The sequence below is a fragment of the Rhinatrema bivittatum genome, chromosome 14 (genome assembly GCF_901001135.1).
Source record: "Rhinatrema bivittatum chromosome 14, aRhiBiv1.1, whole genome shotgun sequence".
Classification (NCBI taxonomy): Eukaryota; Metazoa; Chordata; class Amphibia; order Gymnophiona; family Rhinatrematidae; genus Rhinatrema; species Rhinatrema bivittatum.
Window position 1 is genome coordinate 46,055,277 of NC_042628.1, and position 15,789 is coordinate 46,071,065.

General features: G+C 45.3%; 1 protein-coding gene across 2 annotated transcripts in view; it reads right to left on the minus strand.

The window, feature by feature from the left end:
• LOC115075806 (mitochondrial import inner membrane translocase subunit TIM16-like) overlaps positions 1–15,789 on the minus strand; it is a 497,551-nt gene that overhangs the window by 441,585 nt on the left and 40,177 nt on the right. For both annotated transcript variants that reach the window (XM_029576599.1, XM_029576597.1), the window contains exons 5-6: positions 12,039–12,222; positions 9,282–9,358 (exon numbers count right to left, since the gene is read on the minus strand). In XM_029576599.1, coding sequence (XP_029432459.1) covers positions 9,282–9,358; positions 12,039–12,222 — 261 coding nt within the window. The remainder of the gene's footprint in view (positions 1–9,281; positions 9,359–12,038; positions 12,223–15,789) is intronic.

The window sequence follows — 15,789 nt, forward strand, 5'->3', positions numbered from 1 at the left end:
GGTCTATTACATACCCATGAAGCAGGGTTTCACAGGCAGGATGGAAATGGCCATAGCAGGAATAAAAAGTAAATACCACCCTGTAAGATTCACAAAGGTGACGCAGGATAACCTGGTGTTATGGGAGTCCTCTTTGAGGATCCGTATGGCAGGCCCAACCATTGTCTGGCAGGGATGTGGAACCATATTCAGATGCACTGAAAGCAAAGGTCTTTGGCATTTTTTTTTTGTCATTGCACATGGTATGTGAGATATGGGGGTCACCCATACTTCCCCCAGCCAGACAAATGGGTGAAAAGCAAAGCCAAGAAGAGCTTCACCTTCCTATTTCCCCACTGTGGCTGTGATAGAGACAAGGTGGAAATTATCTGGTGCAGCAACATGGGAGTGATGGATGTCATCAACAGTCTACTAAATGGGGCCCACGTTCTGGAGCTTCTGCGAAAGACTGCACCATGGTGCTTACTGAGAAACTTTACAGCATGGACAAAGCATGTCACGAGTGTGCAAAACAGCACAGCAGACTCCTCATCAGGAAGATGGCTCCAGGAGCAGACAAGAGGTTGGCAACATTTCCGGAGCAGCTCAGGTAGGACTTCCCAAACCTATCCTAGAGACCCCAAAGCCAGCAGGATTTTCAGAACAGGCACAATAAATATGCATACAAAATTAGCATATATTGACATTCTACTATAAGCAAACATCTCGCATGCATATTCATTGTGGATATTCTGAAAGCCTGACTGGTTGTAAGGTCATGCAGGACAGGTTTGGGAAGCCCTCTGCTATGGCGATTCAGGATGCAGCAGCATGGGTTCTCCTCCACAGGCCTCTAGCACAGCCTCCAATGGATGGAACACATCCTACGGCAGCAAGGACAGCAGCCAGGGCCATATGGTCGACTATATGCTGCACGCTAAAGGAGAAGGATTGTCCAGGAAGATGGTGTCCTTCCATCTGGCAGGCAGGTTGAGGAGTGCGGGGTGGCTTTAGATGGCACAGTTGAAACTTTTCTTCCTGAATGGCATAGTATGTGATAAAATTTCAGCCACTGCTTGCATCGGTATCACATGAGATAGGTTGTATGGTGGAGCACTTCTGAAGACTAACAACATATTAAATAACTCCCAATGCTTCAGCTTAGGACATTAACATGGCACGCCAGGAACCTGTGCAACCTTGCAAAACATATCAAAGTTCAACTCTGTACAGAGACTGCACTTGGATATCGTGCTCCAGCATGAAACCTCCCTCAGGGTGGATTGGTGAGGCATTCTGCACAAATGTTTGCAGTTGTTTCTCTAATTACTATAGATCAATTATTGGCGATTTCCTCTTGTTCCTTTTCTAGTACTGAAATCAAACCAGCTGATCCAAGATTTCCAGGATCTATCTTTTTCCTAGTTTTGCTCTGGTACTGAGCCGCACACACACAGCTCCATCAATGCACCTCACTACAACGACCCTGTACCACCCCTTGCTATTCCCCAAACACACAGTGCTGCTAATGCACTTCATTCCTAGCGTACAACGGCAGCCTTCTGCAATTATACTGATAAACAAGTTCCACCCAGAACGGAAGAGTGCTTACTTTGAGAGGTATGCAGGTGTAGAGCCAAAAAACACACATCTTTGTTACAGCCATCATATCCCCGGACATGGTGTGAATAGGACGTGAAAAAAACACAAAAAAGTTATAAGGGATGCACGCGCACACACACAATAGGAAAGTAAGCTGAAAATAATCAACATTTAGAAAATCCCAGAATCATAAGCAACCTGCATACAGTACACCACCTGTGCTACCACATGCAGAGAGTCCCAACCTGTCAATCTGCAGGTGACAGGTTGGGACTCTCTGCATGTGGTAGCACAGGTGGTGTACTGTATGCAGGTTGCTTATGATTCTGGGATTTTCTAAATGTTGATTATTTTCAGCTTACTTTCCTATTGTGTGTGTGCGCGTGCATCCCTTATAACTTTTTTGTGTTTTTTTCACGTCCTATTCACACCATGTCCGGGGATATGATGGACATGCAGAGAGTCCCAACCTGTCAATCTGCAGGTGACTACAGCAACGGAGTCACTTGTGGCTGCCTGCGGAGGGGTCAAAGACTTTTAAAACTTTGTAGCTGTCTGCGTTGTAGTTAGAGCAGGACAGAGAGATCCTATGGGTAGATTAGCAGAAACATATGTACAAACTGTCATGCTACGTCGGAATCTTAATGCGACACCATGGGATGCCGAGCCAGGTAGGACAGACAAAAGGAGAGGTTCTATTGAACAAACTAGAGTTTGTTCTATGATAGGTTACAGCAATGGTATTTATTTCCAGCCCTCGAGGGTCGCATTTTCAAGATAGCCCTAATGAATATGTATGAGATAGATTTGTACGAACCCTCCAGCATATGCAAATCTCTCTAATGCATATTCATCAGGGATATACTGAAAGCCCGGCCTGATAATGGCTCTCGAGGACTGGAAATGGATACCACTGGGACAGAGTTACTATAAGATGGATATTATTATCTAACCAGCGTATGCCGCTGTGTTCACACACAGAATGATCGCAATGTAAGGCACACGAGCCAGTGGTAGCTTCCGCGCGCCCCTAGTGCAGCTCCTGTTGTCAGATTTTTTTTTCTCCCACAGCTCCCAGTTTGCAATTTTTTTCCAGCTTTACCATGGCAGCAGCGTCAGTGGGCCAAAGAGGAGGCTTCCTGCACAGACCAATGACGCGAAGGAGGTGGTGTCAGCCAGCTAGCAATGGGCCGACATGCTACTAGACCTATCCGCAGCCTTTGATACAGTCGACCCAACACTTCTCCACAGACTATCTGAAATTGGCTTAACTGGAAAACAATAAAATGGTTCACCTCTTTTCTTCTAAACAGATCTCAGGTAAACATTAACACCACCATGATCAAACTAAGTGAAAAATGTAAAAGATCTTGGGATTTGGCTTGACCCTGAATTAAGATAAAAAAAAACACAGCCATGAAAACCAAAGAAGGATTCTACAAGTTCTTAATACTTAAGAGTCTAAAACCACTCCTAAACCAACCTGAATTCAGAACCATTCTTCAATCCCTAATATTCACAAGCTTTGACTACTGCAATTCACTACTAATAGGACTACCCAAATCATCCACATGCCCTCTACAACTACTACAGAACGCCACAGCGAGAATACTCACAAATCACAAAAGATCTGAACACATCACCCCAGCACTAAAGGAACTCCATTGGCTACCCATAGAGAAATGCATAGAATACAAACTGCTTTCCATAATTCACAAAAACAAAACAACGAAAACGATTTCTAAATACTATATTCCAAAAACGTATTCCACAGCGCAACACAAGATCAGCTAATAAGGCTCTGCTTACCATCCCATCAGTCACAACTGCTAGCCTCACAACAGAGAAAGAGCAGCTTCAATAGCTGGACCTCATTACCTGAAAACCTAAGGTTACAAAATGACACTAAACTATTCAAAAAACTCCTCAAAACATGGTTATTTCAACAAGCTTACACAGACGGCATTGGTTAATAAACTCCTCACAAACAATCGCAAGAACTGACTCATGAAGTCCAACCTCCCCTACACCCGAAAACTGAACCACACACCCACCAGACCCACATTTCCCTCCATCTTCAAACTTCATTATACCCCACCCAAATCCCTCCCCCCCCCCCCAACTATACACGTCAAGATATGAAACCATTTTCACCTAAAATTCAGACAAGTAAATATTTATTTGAGGTTCTTTATATACCACCATTCGTTTAGTAACATCATGTCGGTTAACATTCAACAAAATTTTAGCAGCAGCGCTGGAACAGATAGAAAATAGCGGCAGTGCTTTACAATTAATATTCAACTTAAGAAAGGTCATTAGGGGATTATAACAAAGAAAAGTTAGAACAGGGAATGCAAACAGGGATGGGGAGGGAGAGGAAAAATGAAAAAATAGAAATAAGATGATTACATTAAGATTAATACATAGGATAAATACATTAAATACATTAGGTATAATAGATTACTATTATATTAACAATGCTTAACATTAGCTACTAATTACCATGCCTGTTAGTAAAGTTAAATGTTAACAAAGTGTATATGTTAATGTTTTGGGGGTTTTTTTTGTAATTTCCTCCTTCAGTTATATGGTAAACCGGCATGATGTACCTACGAATGTCGATATATAAAAGCTAATAAGTAAATAAATAAATAAAATATAAAATATTAATTGTTATGACCTTTAATGTAAGAAGTTGTTATGTTTGTAAACCGGAGTGAAGGCTTGTACCAAACTTCGGCATATAAAAACACACAAATAAATAAAATAAATACAACGTGAAGGCGGTGTCAGTGTGCCCGCGCTGGCTGAAGAGGAGGCGGCAGTAATGTAATTGCCTGCACTCGAATGGGCAGCACGAGTCAAAAGAAGTACTGTCGGGCCAGAGGAGCATGAGCCCAGTCACAATAAGAGAGGATACTGCTTGGAAGTCGGGGGGGGGGGGGGGGGTCCTGAAGGAAACTGCTGCTGTGGGGCTGTGTGGGGGTTGAGAGGGGCAGAGGCTGCTGCTGCTGCTACTTGAAGGAGGGAGACTGCTGGGGACAGGGGTGGGTGGGTGGCTGAGATAGGGGGAGGATGATGGGGCTAGGGGCGTTGAGAGCGGCCGGGGTTGCTGCTGCTCCTGCACTGCTGACGAGGGTTTGAAAGTGACAGGGGTGACTGCCGTTGGCATGGGGTATCGAGAGAAGCAGGAGTGGCTGCTGCTGGCATTGGGGGGGAAGGAAGAGTTGAGAACGTGAAAAAAAAAAAAAAAAAAAAAAAAAGGAGACAGACATTGACGGGGACATGATAGCACTGGCAGCATCATTGGCTCATGGCCCCCAATGGGAAGAATGTGATTGGCTCTTCTTCAGCCTTTTTGGATGTAAAGTGTCCCCTACCCCCTTAAAGATTATTGAAGACCTCTGTGATACGGGAATACTATACGGCAAGACAGACAGATGCTGCAGGACAGATACATACAGACAGACAGACAGGTATTACAGAGGGGCTGCTGGGGGAAAAAAAAAAACATCAATCCAGGCTTCAACCTGCTCCAAATAGCGAGCCCATGACCTCAGCAGGACTCCGATGATATTTCACGCTGGGTGAGGGAGCAGTGCCATCTCGTGGTCAAATGCATACACCATATTCCACATTGCTTCAAGGGCAGCTCCAATATTTATACTTCTTAACTCAGTCCTCAAGGATAAGGGTCACTAACTGCAGTTATTTACTTTTCTAGAAATTATGCCAATCTGCATCAAGGATAACCTTTCTACTATGTGCTACTGAGGAAAAACAAAGAGAACTCAAGCTAGAAAAGAACCGTAAGGTTCGGTGACCTTGCTGTGCACTGCCATGCGGGAGACCCGGGATAAATTCTTGTGCCCCAGCTCCTGTTCCTTGGGCTGGTTATACTTGTCCAGTCTGTCTCCTTCCCTATTTGTGATCATCCCCCCCCCCCCCACCTATTGCCTTTCATCCAGCCTGTCAGTTGGCTCTTCTCCCTACAGGGAACTCAGTGCGACACTAACACTTCTCTATTCTTCAGCCCTCTCTCGCTCCTCTGGATATAACAGTCATTCTGAGCCCTGCTCACACACACACGGTTACACGCACAGGCTGTGCCCCTTCGGGTATATCAGTCATTCCGAGCCCTCTCATCCCTGTCTCCACTAATTACAACACTCACTAAGCGCCGTTCACACAGCACCACCTAAAACGTGTGTTCCATCCGTCCCCCCCAAGGAAGAGCCAACAAGAATGACTAAGGTTTCAGGAAACAGTGCAAGACCTGGCTAACTGGAGCCGCCTTCCCTGCATTGTGGACTGCTACTGCCATAGCATACCAGGATCGCCTTCGTATTCTTAAAATAAGTATCCCTGCCTTCACTTCTGCTTAAGATGAAGCTACTAAATCCATATCTTAGGTGAGCAATGGAGCTGCTAGCCGATTGCCCCAAAAAGAGTCACCACAGAGAATGCCGAAACAATTTACGAGGTTTGCTTCTTCTCTCCTGCCTGTTTTAACCTACATTTATTTCAACACTGGGTTATCTGCAGTTGTAGATGTGTATTATATATATATATGTTTTTATATACTGATATTCACCCGAGGGTATCACATCGGTTTACATGATGTTTAGTGAGATAGTGTGATTACAGGTCACACTGTCTTTACATTGAGGCAATATAAAACTGTAGCGAAGTATACACAGTACACACATGATATGGTGGTATATAAAACAAATAAACAGTCTGAGTCCTTCACTCATACATACACAGTCTCCCCTAACACAGAGGCTCTGTCCCCTATGGGTATAGGAGTTTGAAGCTCTGCTCACAGATGGATGCTCAAAACTTTGTCTCCCAGAGGCAGTGAAGAAAATGTATCTTGTGTGATGAGCAGCTTATTCTATCCCAGCCATCTCCAACAGAATCATAGTGTGCGGTTTATGTCTGCAACAAGCAGGCTCCTCTCTAGAAGGTTTTCTGTAGTCTAAAACCAGTGGTTACACAAATGTAGAACAGCAGCCAGATTAAGGCCTAGGCAAACTAGGCACATGCCTTGGACCCACCCACAAGGGGGAAGCAGGATCCGGTCAGATCTACCAATTCAGCAGTTCCCAACCGGGGCGGGCTAGAGCCTGTCTGTCTGTCCTTCCCATACCCTGCATGTAGTCCTCTAGCCAGCACAGCAGACGAAGTTGGAGAGCAGCATTTCTTACCTGCTGCTGCTTCCTCCTCCGCAGTCAGAACCACATGGGGCCCTGTAGTCTCACAAGACCCAGCGGCCCCACGCGGTTCTGACAACAGAGGAAAACCGTCAGGGTTGGAAGCAGCAACAACAGAGGAGCGCCGTGCGCCAACACCTGCCTGGGATAGTGTGGGAGGATGTAATGGGGGATAATGAAGGTGATTATGCAGGGACGATTTTGGGGGGGGGGAGCTAATATTTACATCACTTTATTAGCTGTAGAGGCTAATGTACTGGTGTTCACCTATTTAGGGGTTTTTTAAAATGTATTTATAAAACAGTGGGGGGGGGGGGGCACACAATGTGTTTTTTTGCCTAGGGCCCTCCAAAATGTTCACCCTGCCCTGACAGAACAAATTAGAGCGCTCCTTGCTTGCTCAGTTACTGTTGTCACATGTCTCCACACGACCCCCCACCCCTCCCCCCATCAAGTGTTAAACCCTTGGCCATGAAGGTCCCAACAAGCCCTGCACAGGCTTCGCCGGCACCTGTGCATTTGCTTCTGTACTGATGACCACCTTGTCTCTGGGCAAATACCCTGCCCACAAAAACTATCCCCTGGTCATTTCTGGGGACAAAACGATTCCAACAAAACCCAGGGGAGGGGTGTCACACACTTCCCAGAAATAACACCAAAAACTCCCATATCATCCAGAAATGCACTTCTGTGGATTATTGACCAGTTTCAGATGCAGAACTAACTAAAAAGTTTATTATTAATAAGAAGGAACAGTGAACATAAAAAGTTTCAGCACACAAAACAAGCATTGAAAAAAGAAAAATAGACTAAACTGAAAAAACTAACTCACACACTTGACCTTTAATTTGCCTGTAGATTTAATCACTGCAATTCCTGAGTCAGAACTGAAAATTGTAATGCTAAACTCACAACCACTATTTTGGACTATTTATGGAATCAGTTTGAGTGTCCAGATGCTAGCTTTCAATACAATTAGTTACTTTGTCTTGTCAGCAGCTGCACACTCAATCTATGGCAGGGCTTCCCAAACTATGGGTCAGGACCACAAATGGCATCACAAAATCTTCAGCTGGGGTCACGAATGCCTCAAACAGCAGCACTCATCAGGTGCCAGCAGCATTAATAGTGAAAGTCAATGTGGGACGTGCTCACAGGCATGGCCTTTGCATGTTTTTTTATGGCTGAATTTGCATGGGCCAGGGGAGACTTCCACTGTTCCTTTCTCATCATCTACCACTGAACCTACCCAAGAGAAAAACGTTGCCCCTGTATCAGCTCGTCCTCTCTTCCCACCAGTTGTCATCCACCATTGGACCAAGGGCCCAAAGGAAAAAATACCCGTGACTCTTGCCAGGAGGGGAGAGTTGTTTGAAAGGAAGGATAAGACACAGAAGGGGTTTGAGGTTGGATCAGGAGGCGAGTAAGAGAGGGTGAATGATACACTATCAACTTGAAAATGCAAGGGAGGAGCTGGAGGGATGCGAGAAGAGTTGCGGGAGGAGGGGATGACAGAGGAATAATTGGGAGTTATAAGAAGGTTTGAAGTGAGAGGATTAGTTGGGGCGATACGAAAATGGCTGGAAGGGATGAGAGAAAGGATGGGTTGGGGAGGTGAGGAATTGGGAGAATAAAAGGGGATCAGCTGAAGGGTGGAGGATTGCTGGAGAAGGGGGAGGAGGTTGAGAGAAAAGATTGACTGCAGACTGTGGAGGTTGGGCAGGAGATCTCCTGGAGATTTGGGGGGGGGGGGGGGGACGTGAATGGAGTGATTGTTGGAGAAGGACTGTACACCTGCTAATTTGTTTTGGCCGTCCTCTGGGGTCATGTGAATTTTCTAGTGCTAAAACGAGGTCACATTAGCAAAACATTTGGGAAGCGCTGCTCTAAGGGATATTTTCTCTCTCTGCTAGCAGCCTTACAATGAGCTACCAGTTGCAGCCCAGTTCTTAGCAAAGGTAGTAGGGTTAACTCTTTCCATTTTGGCTGGCAGAACCCTGCACGAGCAGGATATGCCACCTGGGAAGAGAAGGAAGAAACCAAGTTCCCAGGGCAAACAATTAACGAGAGCTGGGCAAAACAAGGATCATCCTCCTTGCTGTAAACCCCCGATTTCACCACAACTGTCCTCTCCCAGTTTCGCTCCCATCCTTCACAGCACACCAGGTATAAAGCACCTCCTCACACTTAAACAATCTAGGGGGCTTCGTGACCAGCTCCTACTCCCTCACTCCAAATAGCAGAGGTATGACCCCAGAACCATGCGCCCTTTAATAAAGCCTGCGGCCCACAGGAAAATTCTCACAGTGCCATTTGGACCACTCATGGTAAAAATAAAAACACTGTACAGCACAAGGGCAGCAGCTCTGGTGATTTTAGCCAGCCACCAGGTCACCCTGCTTTTCCACCTGTTTTGCTGCAGTTCTGAACTCCAGCCAGCAGAGGGTAGTGATGTACGGGGCGCACAGGCACTGTGCTTACCTTACATGAGGTGCCGAGTAGAGTGCCATCTTGCTTCCAGGTCAAGCTCTGGATCTGATCTCCATGACACTCCAGCACTGAAAGCAGATAATAGACAGGAAAAAGGAATGCATGGGGAGACCATCAATAGAGACGCCCCATAATTGGGGAAACAATTCACTGGAATAAAATAATACTCTAATGCTAGCACACAGTTGCTGTGTCAGATCAATACAGAAACCAAAGCATGTGTGTACAATACATACTACAAAGTACTTTTAAGGAATAAAGCACAGAATATGAAGGCAGACAAAAACCATCATCAGGTCCTGCCCAGTTTCATCCCTGGTGCAAGGTCATAGACCCTGTTGACCTCTGGCTTTTCCCTCACTTTTTCTTAATCCAGGATCCTCTGTACTTGTCCCAGGCTTTCTTGAATTCTGTTCTCATCACCACCTCCTCCATTGGGAGGATATTCCATGCATCTACCACCCTTTCCATGAACATATATTTCCCAATGTCCATTTGTACCGATTTGCATTCATCTTTTGGACAGACGTCAACATTTTAGTAACTCAGGATGCCCGATATCTCCTGTCACAAGAGGGGGAAAAAATGTCAAGTCTCTAAGTGTCACCCGATACTGTTGGAGTGCAGAAGTACTGCACACCAGCACGTACAAAAGTGCCAATGATCACACAGCGTGAAATCCTGGGGTTACACAGCACTGCACACCAGCACGTACAAAAGTGCCAATGATCATACAGCGTGAAATCCTGGGGTTACACAGCACTGCACACCAGCACTTACAGAAGGGCCAACAATCACACAGCATGAAATCCTGGGGTTACACAGCACTGCACACAGCACATACAGAAGGGCCAACGATCACACAGCATGAAATCCTGGGGTTACACAGCACTGCACACCAGCACGTACAAAAGTGCCAATGATCATACTGCGTGAAATCCTGGGGTTACACAGCACTGCACACCAGCACTTACAGAAGGGCCAACGATCACACAGCGTGAAATCCTGGGGTTACACAGCACTGCACACAGCACATACAGAAGGGCCAACGATCACACAGCATGAAATCCTGGGGTTACACAGCACTGCACACCAGCACGTACAAAAGTGCCAATGATCATACAGCGTGAAATCCTGGGGTTACACAGCACTGCACACCAGCACTTACAGAAGGGCCAACGATCACACAGCATGAAATCCTGGGGTTACACAGCACTGCACACCAGCACTTACAGAAGGGCCAACGATCACACAGCATGAAATCCTGGGGTTACACAGCACTGCACACCAGCACTTACAGAAGGGCCAACGATCACACAGCGTGAAATCCTGGGGTTACACAGCGCTGCACACCAGCACTTACAGAGGGGACGTATATAGAAAAACATTCCACAGGATAGGGTAAAATATAGCAGCTGGGTAAAAAATATCCATATGGGGTGCTAACAGCAATGGTGAATGTGTGCCCTGCAGTCTATGGAGGTAGGGGAGGAACGTGCAGTACTGTGATAACAGCAACAGCATGGTTCCTGGCAGGCATCGTGGACAGCACTCAGGAGAAAGAAGGTCAGTCTCTGTACGTTAATAAAAGATGGCAGGAAGCCACGTGCTGCTGTGTTTAGGGTAATGTAGAAATACTCGACAGAATGAAAGACCAGGCAGCAGGAAAAAAATCAGCGTTTTCCAAGTAAGCCAACATCTTTCTCCCAGTTAAATACTTCCACAAATATAGCAAGCCATAATCCTGCTCCCCTCATCCTTACTTTTCAATTTGAATCGTTTGAGAATTTTAAAATGTTTTTTCCAAGCCCATGAATTTACCTGGGGCTCTCGCTCCTTCAACAGAAGTTCATCTCCCCAGGGCCACTGTCCTCCCTGCACACCGTCTGCCCCCCCCCAGCTTCACCAGAGAAGCTTCCAGGCAAGTCAGCCAACAGGATGGATGGACACAGGAGAGGCAACTGAAAATCTCCTCCTTATTGTAATTCAGGATGGGAGAAAGAGTGCTGACAGCAAAATATTTCAGTTATACAATTATTTAAAAGAATATGATGGTAATAAATGGGGTAGCAATGATATTGGGCAGGACCCAGCTACAATTCCCAACAATAAACTGAAATCTTATTAGTCCAATAACCCAGACCGATGCCCTCAGTACCCTGGCTCTTGGCTAATCCAGTAACCCAGACTGATGCCCTCAGCACTATGACTGCAGAGTGGCCATAATGTTCATAGCATCTAACTACTAAATATATTATCTGGCAAAGTGGGCATTTATTTATTTATTTTATTTTTAACTTTTATATACCGACATTCTTGCATTAAATGCAAATCATGCCGGTTTACAGTGAAACAGAAAAAGCAGGAAAAAATTCCTTAGTCGAATACAATGAAACAGCTTAGTTAACAAAGGAAACATAAATATAAATTTTTACATATACACAAAGGTTTGCACGAAGGTTTAATAACCATAGAAGGCGTGAAAGGAGTGGAGCCAGAGTTGAGCATTCTCCCTCCTGCCAATATGCAAGCACATGCACCTGCTGATCTATCAAATCTGGGAGCAGCCAGCACGCTCTGCCCACGCGCCCATTTTGTAATGTGCAGCCGACTGGAAGCTGCTTTACCTGTCAGTTTAGAGCACGACGGCTCTCATCCCCTTGGCTTATTTTCCTTTCAGCCTCTACATCGTGCTCTCTAAAAGAGAGTGCATCCACCACAGGGAGTCGGAATATTCTGAGCACACACCTGCCAGAGATTTCTGTTGTGCGAGGTCCCAGACCTTTGCAGTCCTTCCTGCACCTGTTGCGATCACATCACCCACTGTAGGGTGGAAGAGTAGAGTCTCAACCTGGCATCCTTCAGGTCCCAGAGTCCCCACTGCAGCGGAGGGAGAAGGCCGGCCACTCTCAGACAATCGCCAAAGCTTGACCTGTCATAGCGCAAAAAAAAAAAAAAAAAATCAATGATCGAAGTCCTTAATGAAGTAAGGAAATATCAGCCATCCCTCACCAACAAACCAGCAGTGCATGAGCTAAATTATCAGAGCCAGTGATGTGCTACCAGTACTGCCTCCTCTCTCATTCCAGCTCATTCAGAATTGGTCCCCAGTGCAAAATTATTCAAGATAGCCTCGCTTCAACCCCCCTCATGCATTTTTTTTTTTTTTTTTAAACGGTGCCCTCACATATTCCCTCAAATAATTCACCAACTTTGAAAAGTAGAGAAGTCAAATGCTCTCCCCTCCCTCGAAGGGCTTACTTCCATACAAAGTTTGTTTCAGCTAGGTCTAGCCATTTAGAAATTGAAAGGAACACACACACACACTCAATTTGATAAGTCTCAGTCCCTTTATTATTTAAAAGTGCATCCATACTGCCTTCTCAAACTAAACACTTTCCAAAATAGTGTACTGCCAACAATTATATTTATATATATATATTTATTTATTTTTTTACATTTTAATAAATTCACCCTCCCACTTATTTTTAGCCTCGTCATTGCAGCAAATGTCCTGAGCCAGGATCCATGCACCTGGGCTCCGTCCGGAACAGTAAGCCGGTGAGCAGACAAATTATCCAACTAAAGTTAACCAGATAGTTTGTCCCAGATATTCAACAGGATAAACATCCCAGTGAATATACTTGCCCAGAGGTATCCAGCTACATAGAGCTGGATAACTAAAAAACCTAATGTCTACGTTTGAATATAGCTGGTTAGGTTTTTTAGTTATCCGGCCTTGTGTGGCCAGATAACTTGCTACTTAACCGGATATCTTCAGAACATATCTGGTTAAGTAGCGCTGTCAAAATAAAAAAATAAAATAAAAGTGAAGGGGGGTCTCTAGCCTGATTCTCTCCCTTCCTACACCAGAGAAGGGCAACCTAAATGATAAGGGGAATGGAACAGCTCCCCTATGAGGAAAGACTAAAGAGGTTAGGACTTTTCAGGTTGGAGAAGAGACGGCTGAGGGGGGATATGATAGAGGTGTTTAAAATCATGAGAGGTCTAGAACGGGTAGATGTGAATCTGTTATTTACTCTTTCGGATAGTAGAAAGACTAGGGGGCACTCCATGAAGTTAGCATGCGGCACATTTAAAACTAATCAGAGAAAGTTCTTTTTCACTCAATGCACAATTAAACTCTGGAATTTGTTGCCAGAGGATGTGGTTAGTGCAGTTAGTGTAGCTGTGTTTAAAAAAAGGACTGGATAAGTTCTTGGAGGAGAAGTCCATTACCTGCTATTAATTAAGTTGACTTAGAAAATAGCCACTGCTATTACTAGCAACGGTAACATGGAATAGACTTAGTTTTTGGGTACTTGCCAGGTTCTTATGGCCTGGATTGGCCTCTGTTGGAAACAGGATGCTGGGCTTGATGGACCCTTGGTCTGACCCAGCATGGCTTGCTCTTATGTTCTTAATTTTAAAAAAATATGGCCCTGTGAGGCCATGCACTGCCTACTCGCCAAACCTCTCTTAAACCTGTCAGAAGTGGCACAGTCTGCAGGTCTGACAAACAGCGTTGGAGTACCAGGAGTGGCTAAGTTTATACCTCGCCCCCGGCAGGGTTGTTTGTTGGGGTTAAGTCGGGAAGGTTTGAGGGGGTAGGGGGAAGCCAGATTTAAATATGCAAAAGGAAAATGGGGAAGGGGGGGGGGGGGGGAAGCCGACCTGCAGACTGCAGCAATTTTCATAAATTTAGGAAGAGTTTGTGGGGTGGGAGGTGCTCAGCCCAACAGGGCCATATATCAAAATTTAGTTGGAGACAGGAGACGGGCCCCTTTACTTCTATTTTTCTTTTCGTCAGCGCCGATAATCTTTTGAAGATATCCATTAAGTAGCAAGTTAACTGGCCACACAAGGCCAGATAACTTTAGACCTTTTCTGAAGCGAAATTTGGCTAAGTTAGCGGATAACTAAACTCCTCCCAGAATATTTTTTTTTTTGTTTACCTGGCTAGCTTTTGGCCAGATAAGTGGCTCAATATTCAAAAACCTGCTCTTGTAAGTTATCTGTCTAAATGGCTTTGAATACCGACTTCTATATCATGGGCTCTAAATTCAGCCACCAGGTGTTGCCCTTACTGATGATTATGACCCCCGACCCCCCCCCTTTAGGGGTGGTGAATGCATCCTCCCAGGTGACCCGTGACGTGGAAGACCAGACTCTGGATTCAAACTGGGGACCTTGCCTGCGGCGATGAACACTGTTGCCCCTGAGCCACCGGCCGGCTCACTACCAAATTTCCTATCAAGAGACTTTTGCCATCTCTTCTCCAATCACGGACATACTCCGTCATCGCTAAATTATTTCACAAAGGACTCCCAAGGGCTCCCTTTGGCAGATCGCCGACTGTACCACTGCTGGGCCAAAGCAGAGGGGACAAGGACAGCGTCCACTCCCGTGTGCACATCAGCGCAGTATCAACGGTAGGGACAGCATCCACCCCCGTGTGCCCAGCACCCAAATCACCGACGAAAGGCCCAACCAAAGCTCATCTGATAAAAGCCTCGAGAAGGAACGTGTGAACGGTGTTTCACGGGAATAAAGCAGAAGCAGCGGTACTAGCTATGGACAGAAGTGATTTATTTTAAGAGAGAAACACTTAGACTAAAACTGAAAACAGACAATCTTTTGGAGAGAGAATTTACAACTGCCTTGGGTATCATTAACAGCATTTAACTAAAGCGTTGGCACGTTCTGAAGACGGATGCCACTGATTTGAAACAGTGCTGCGAGAGTGCTCCAGATTTTCGCATGCAAGAGCGTGATCAGGATAGATGCTGAGCTTTTACAGACTGTGTAGGGTTATGCCAGGGGTGAATAAACTCTTTGAATCACACCCTCCCCTTCCAGGCATGCAATCAATTATCCTCCCCTCACCCCCAAATTTAATCCAAAACATGTTAAAATGGAGTAAATGAAAAAAATAAAAAAAATAAAACTGTTCAAACCCACCTGATACTATTTTCATACCAGTTGAAACAAGCAAACACAAAACCTGCAGTTAAATTCATGTCTTCAGTGTCAAATCTTCCTCCTCTGTATCGCACTAGTTTACCCGGACGACTCTATTAAGGAGGTCTTGCACATGCACCCGACTTGCTGACACCCCAGTTTCTCACTCACACAACTTGTTAGTGACTTGCTTCCATTGATTGCGTGTGCTCTAAATGATCGCCTCTTTTGTTTAAGGTTGTTTTGCACTGTGCATCTCAAAAAAGATATGGTTGCACTGGAGAAGGTACAGAGAAGGGTGCCCAAAATGATAAGGGGAATGGAACAGCTCCCCTATGAGGAAAGACTAAAGAGGTTAGGAGTGTTCAGCTTGGAGAAGAGACAGCTGAGGGGGGATATGATAGAGGTGTTTAAAATCATGAGAGGTCTAGAACGGGTAGATGTGAATCGGTTATTTACTCTTTCAGATAATAGAAAGACTAGGGGGGCACTCCATGAAGTTAGCATGGGGCACATTTAAAACTAATCGGAGAAAGTT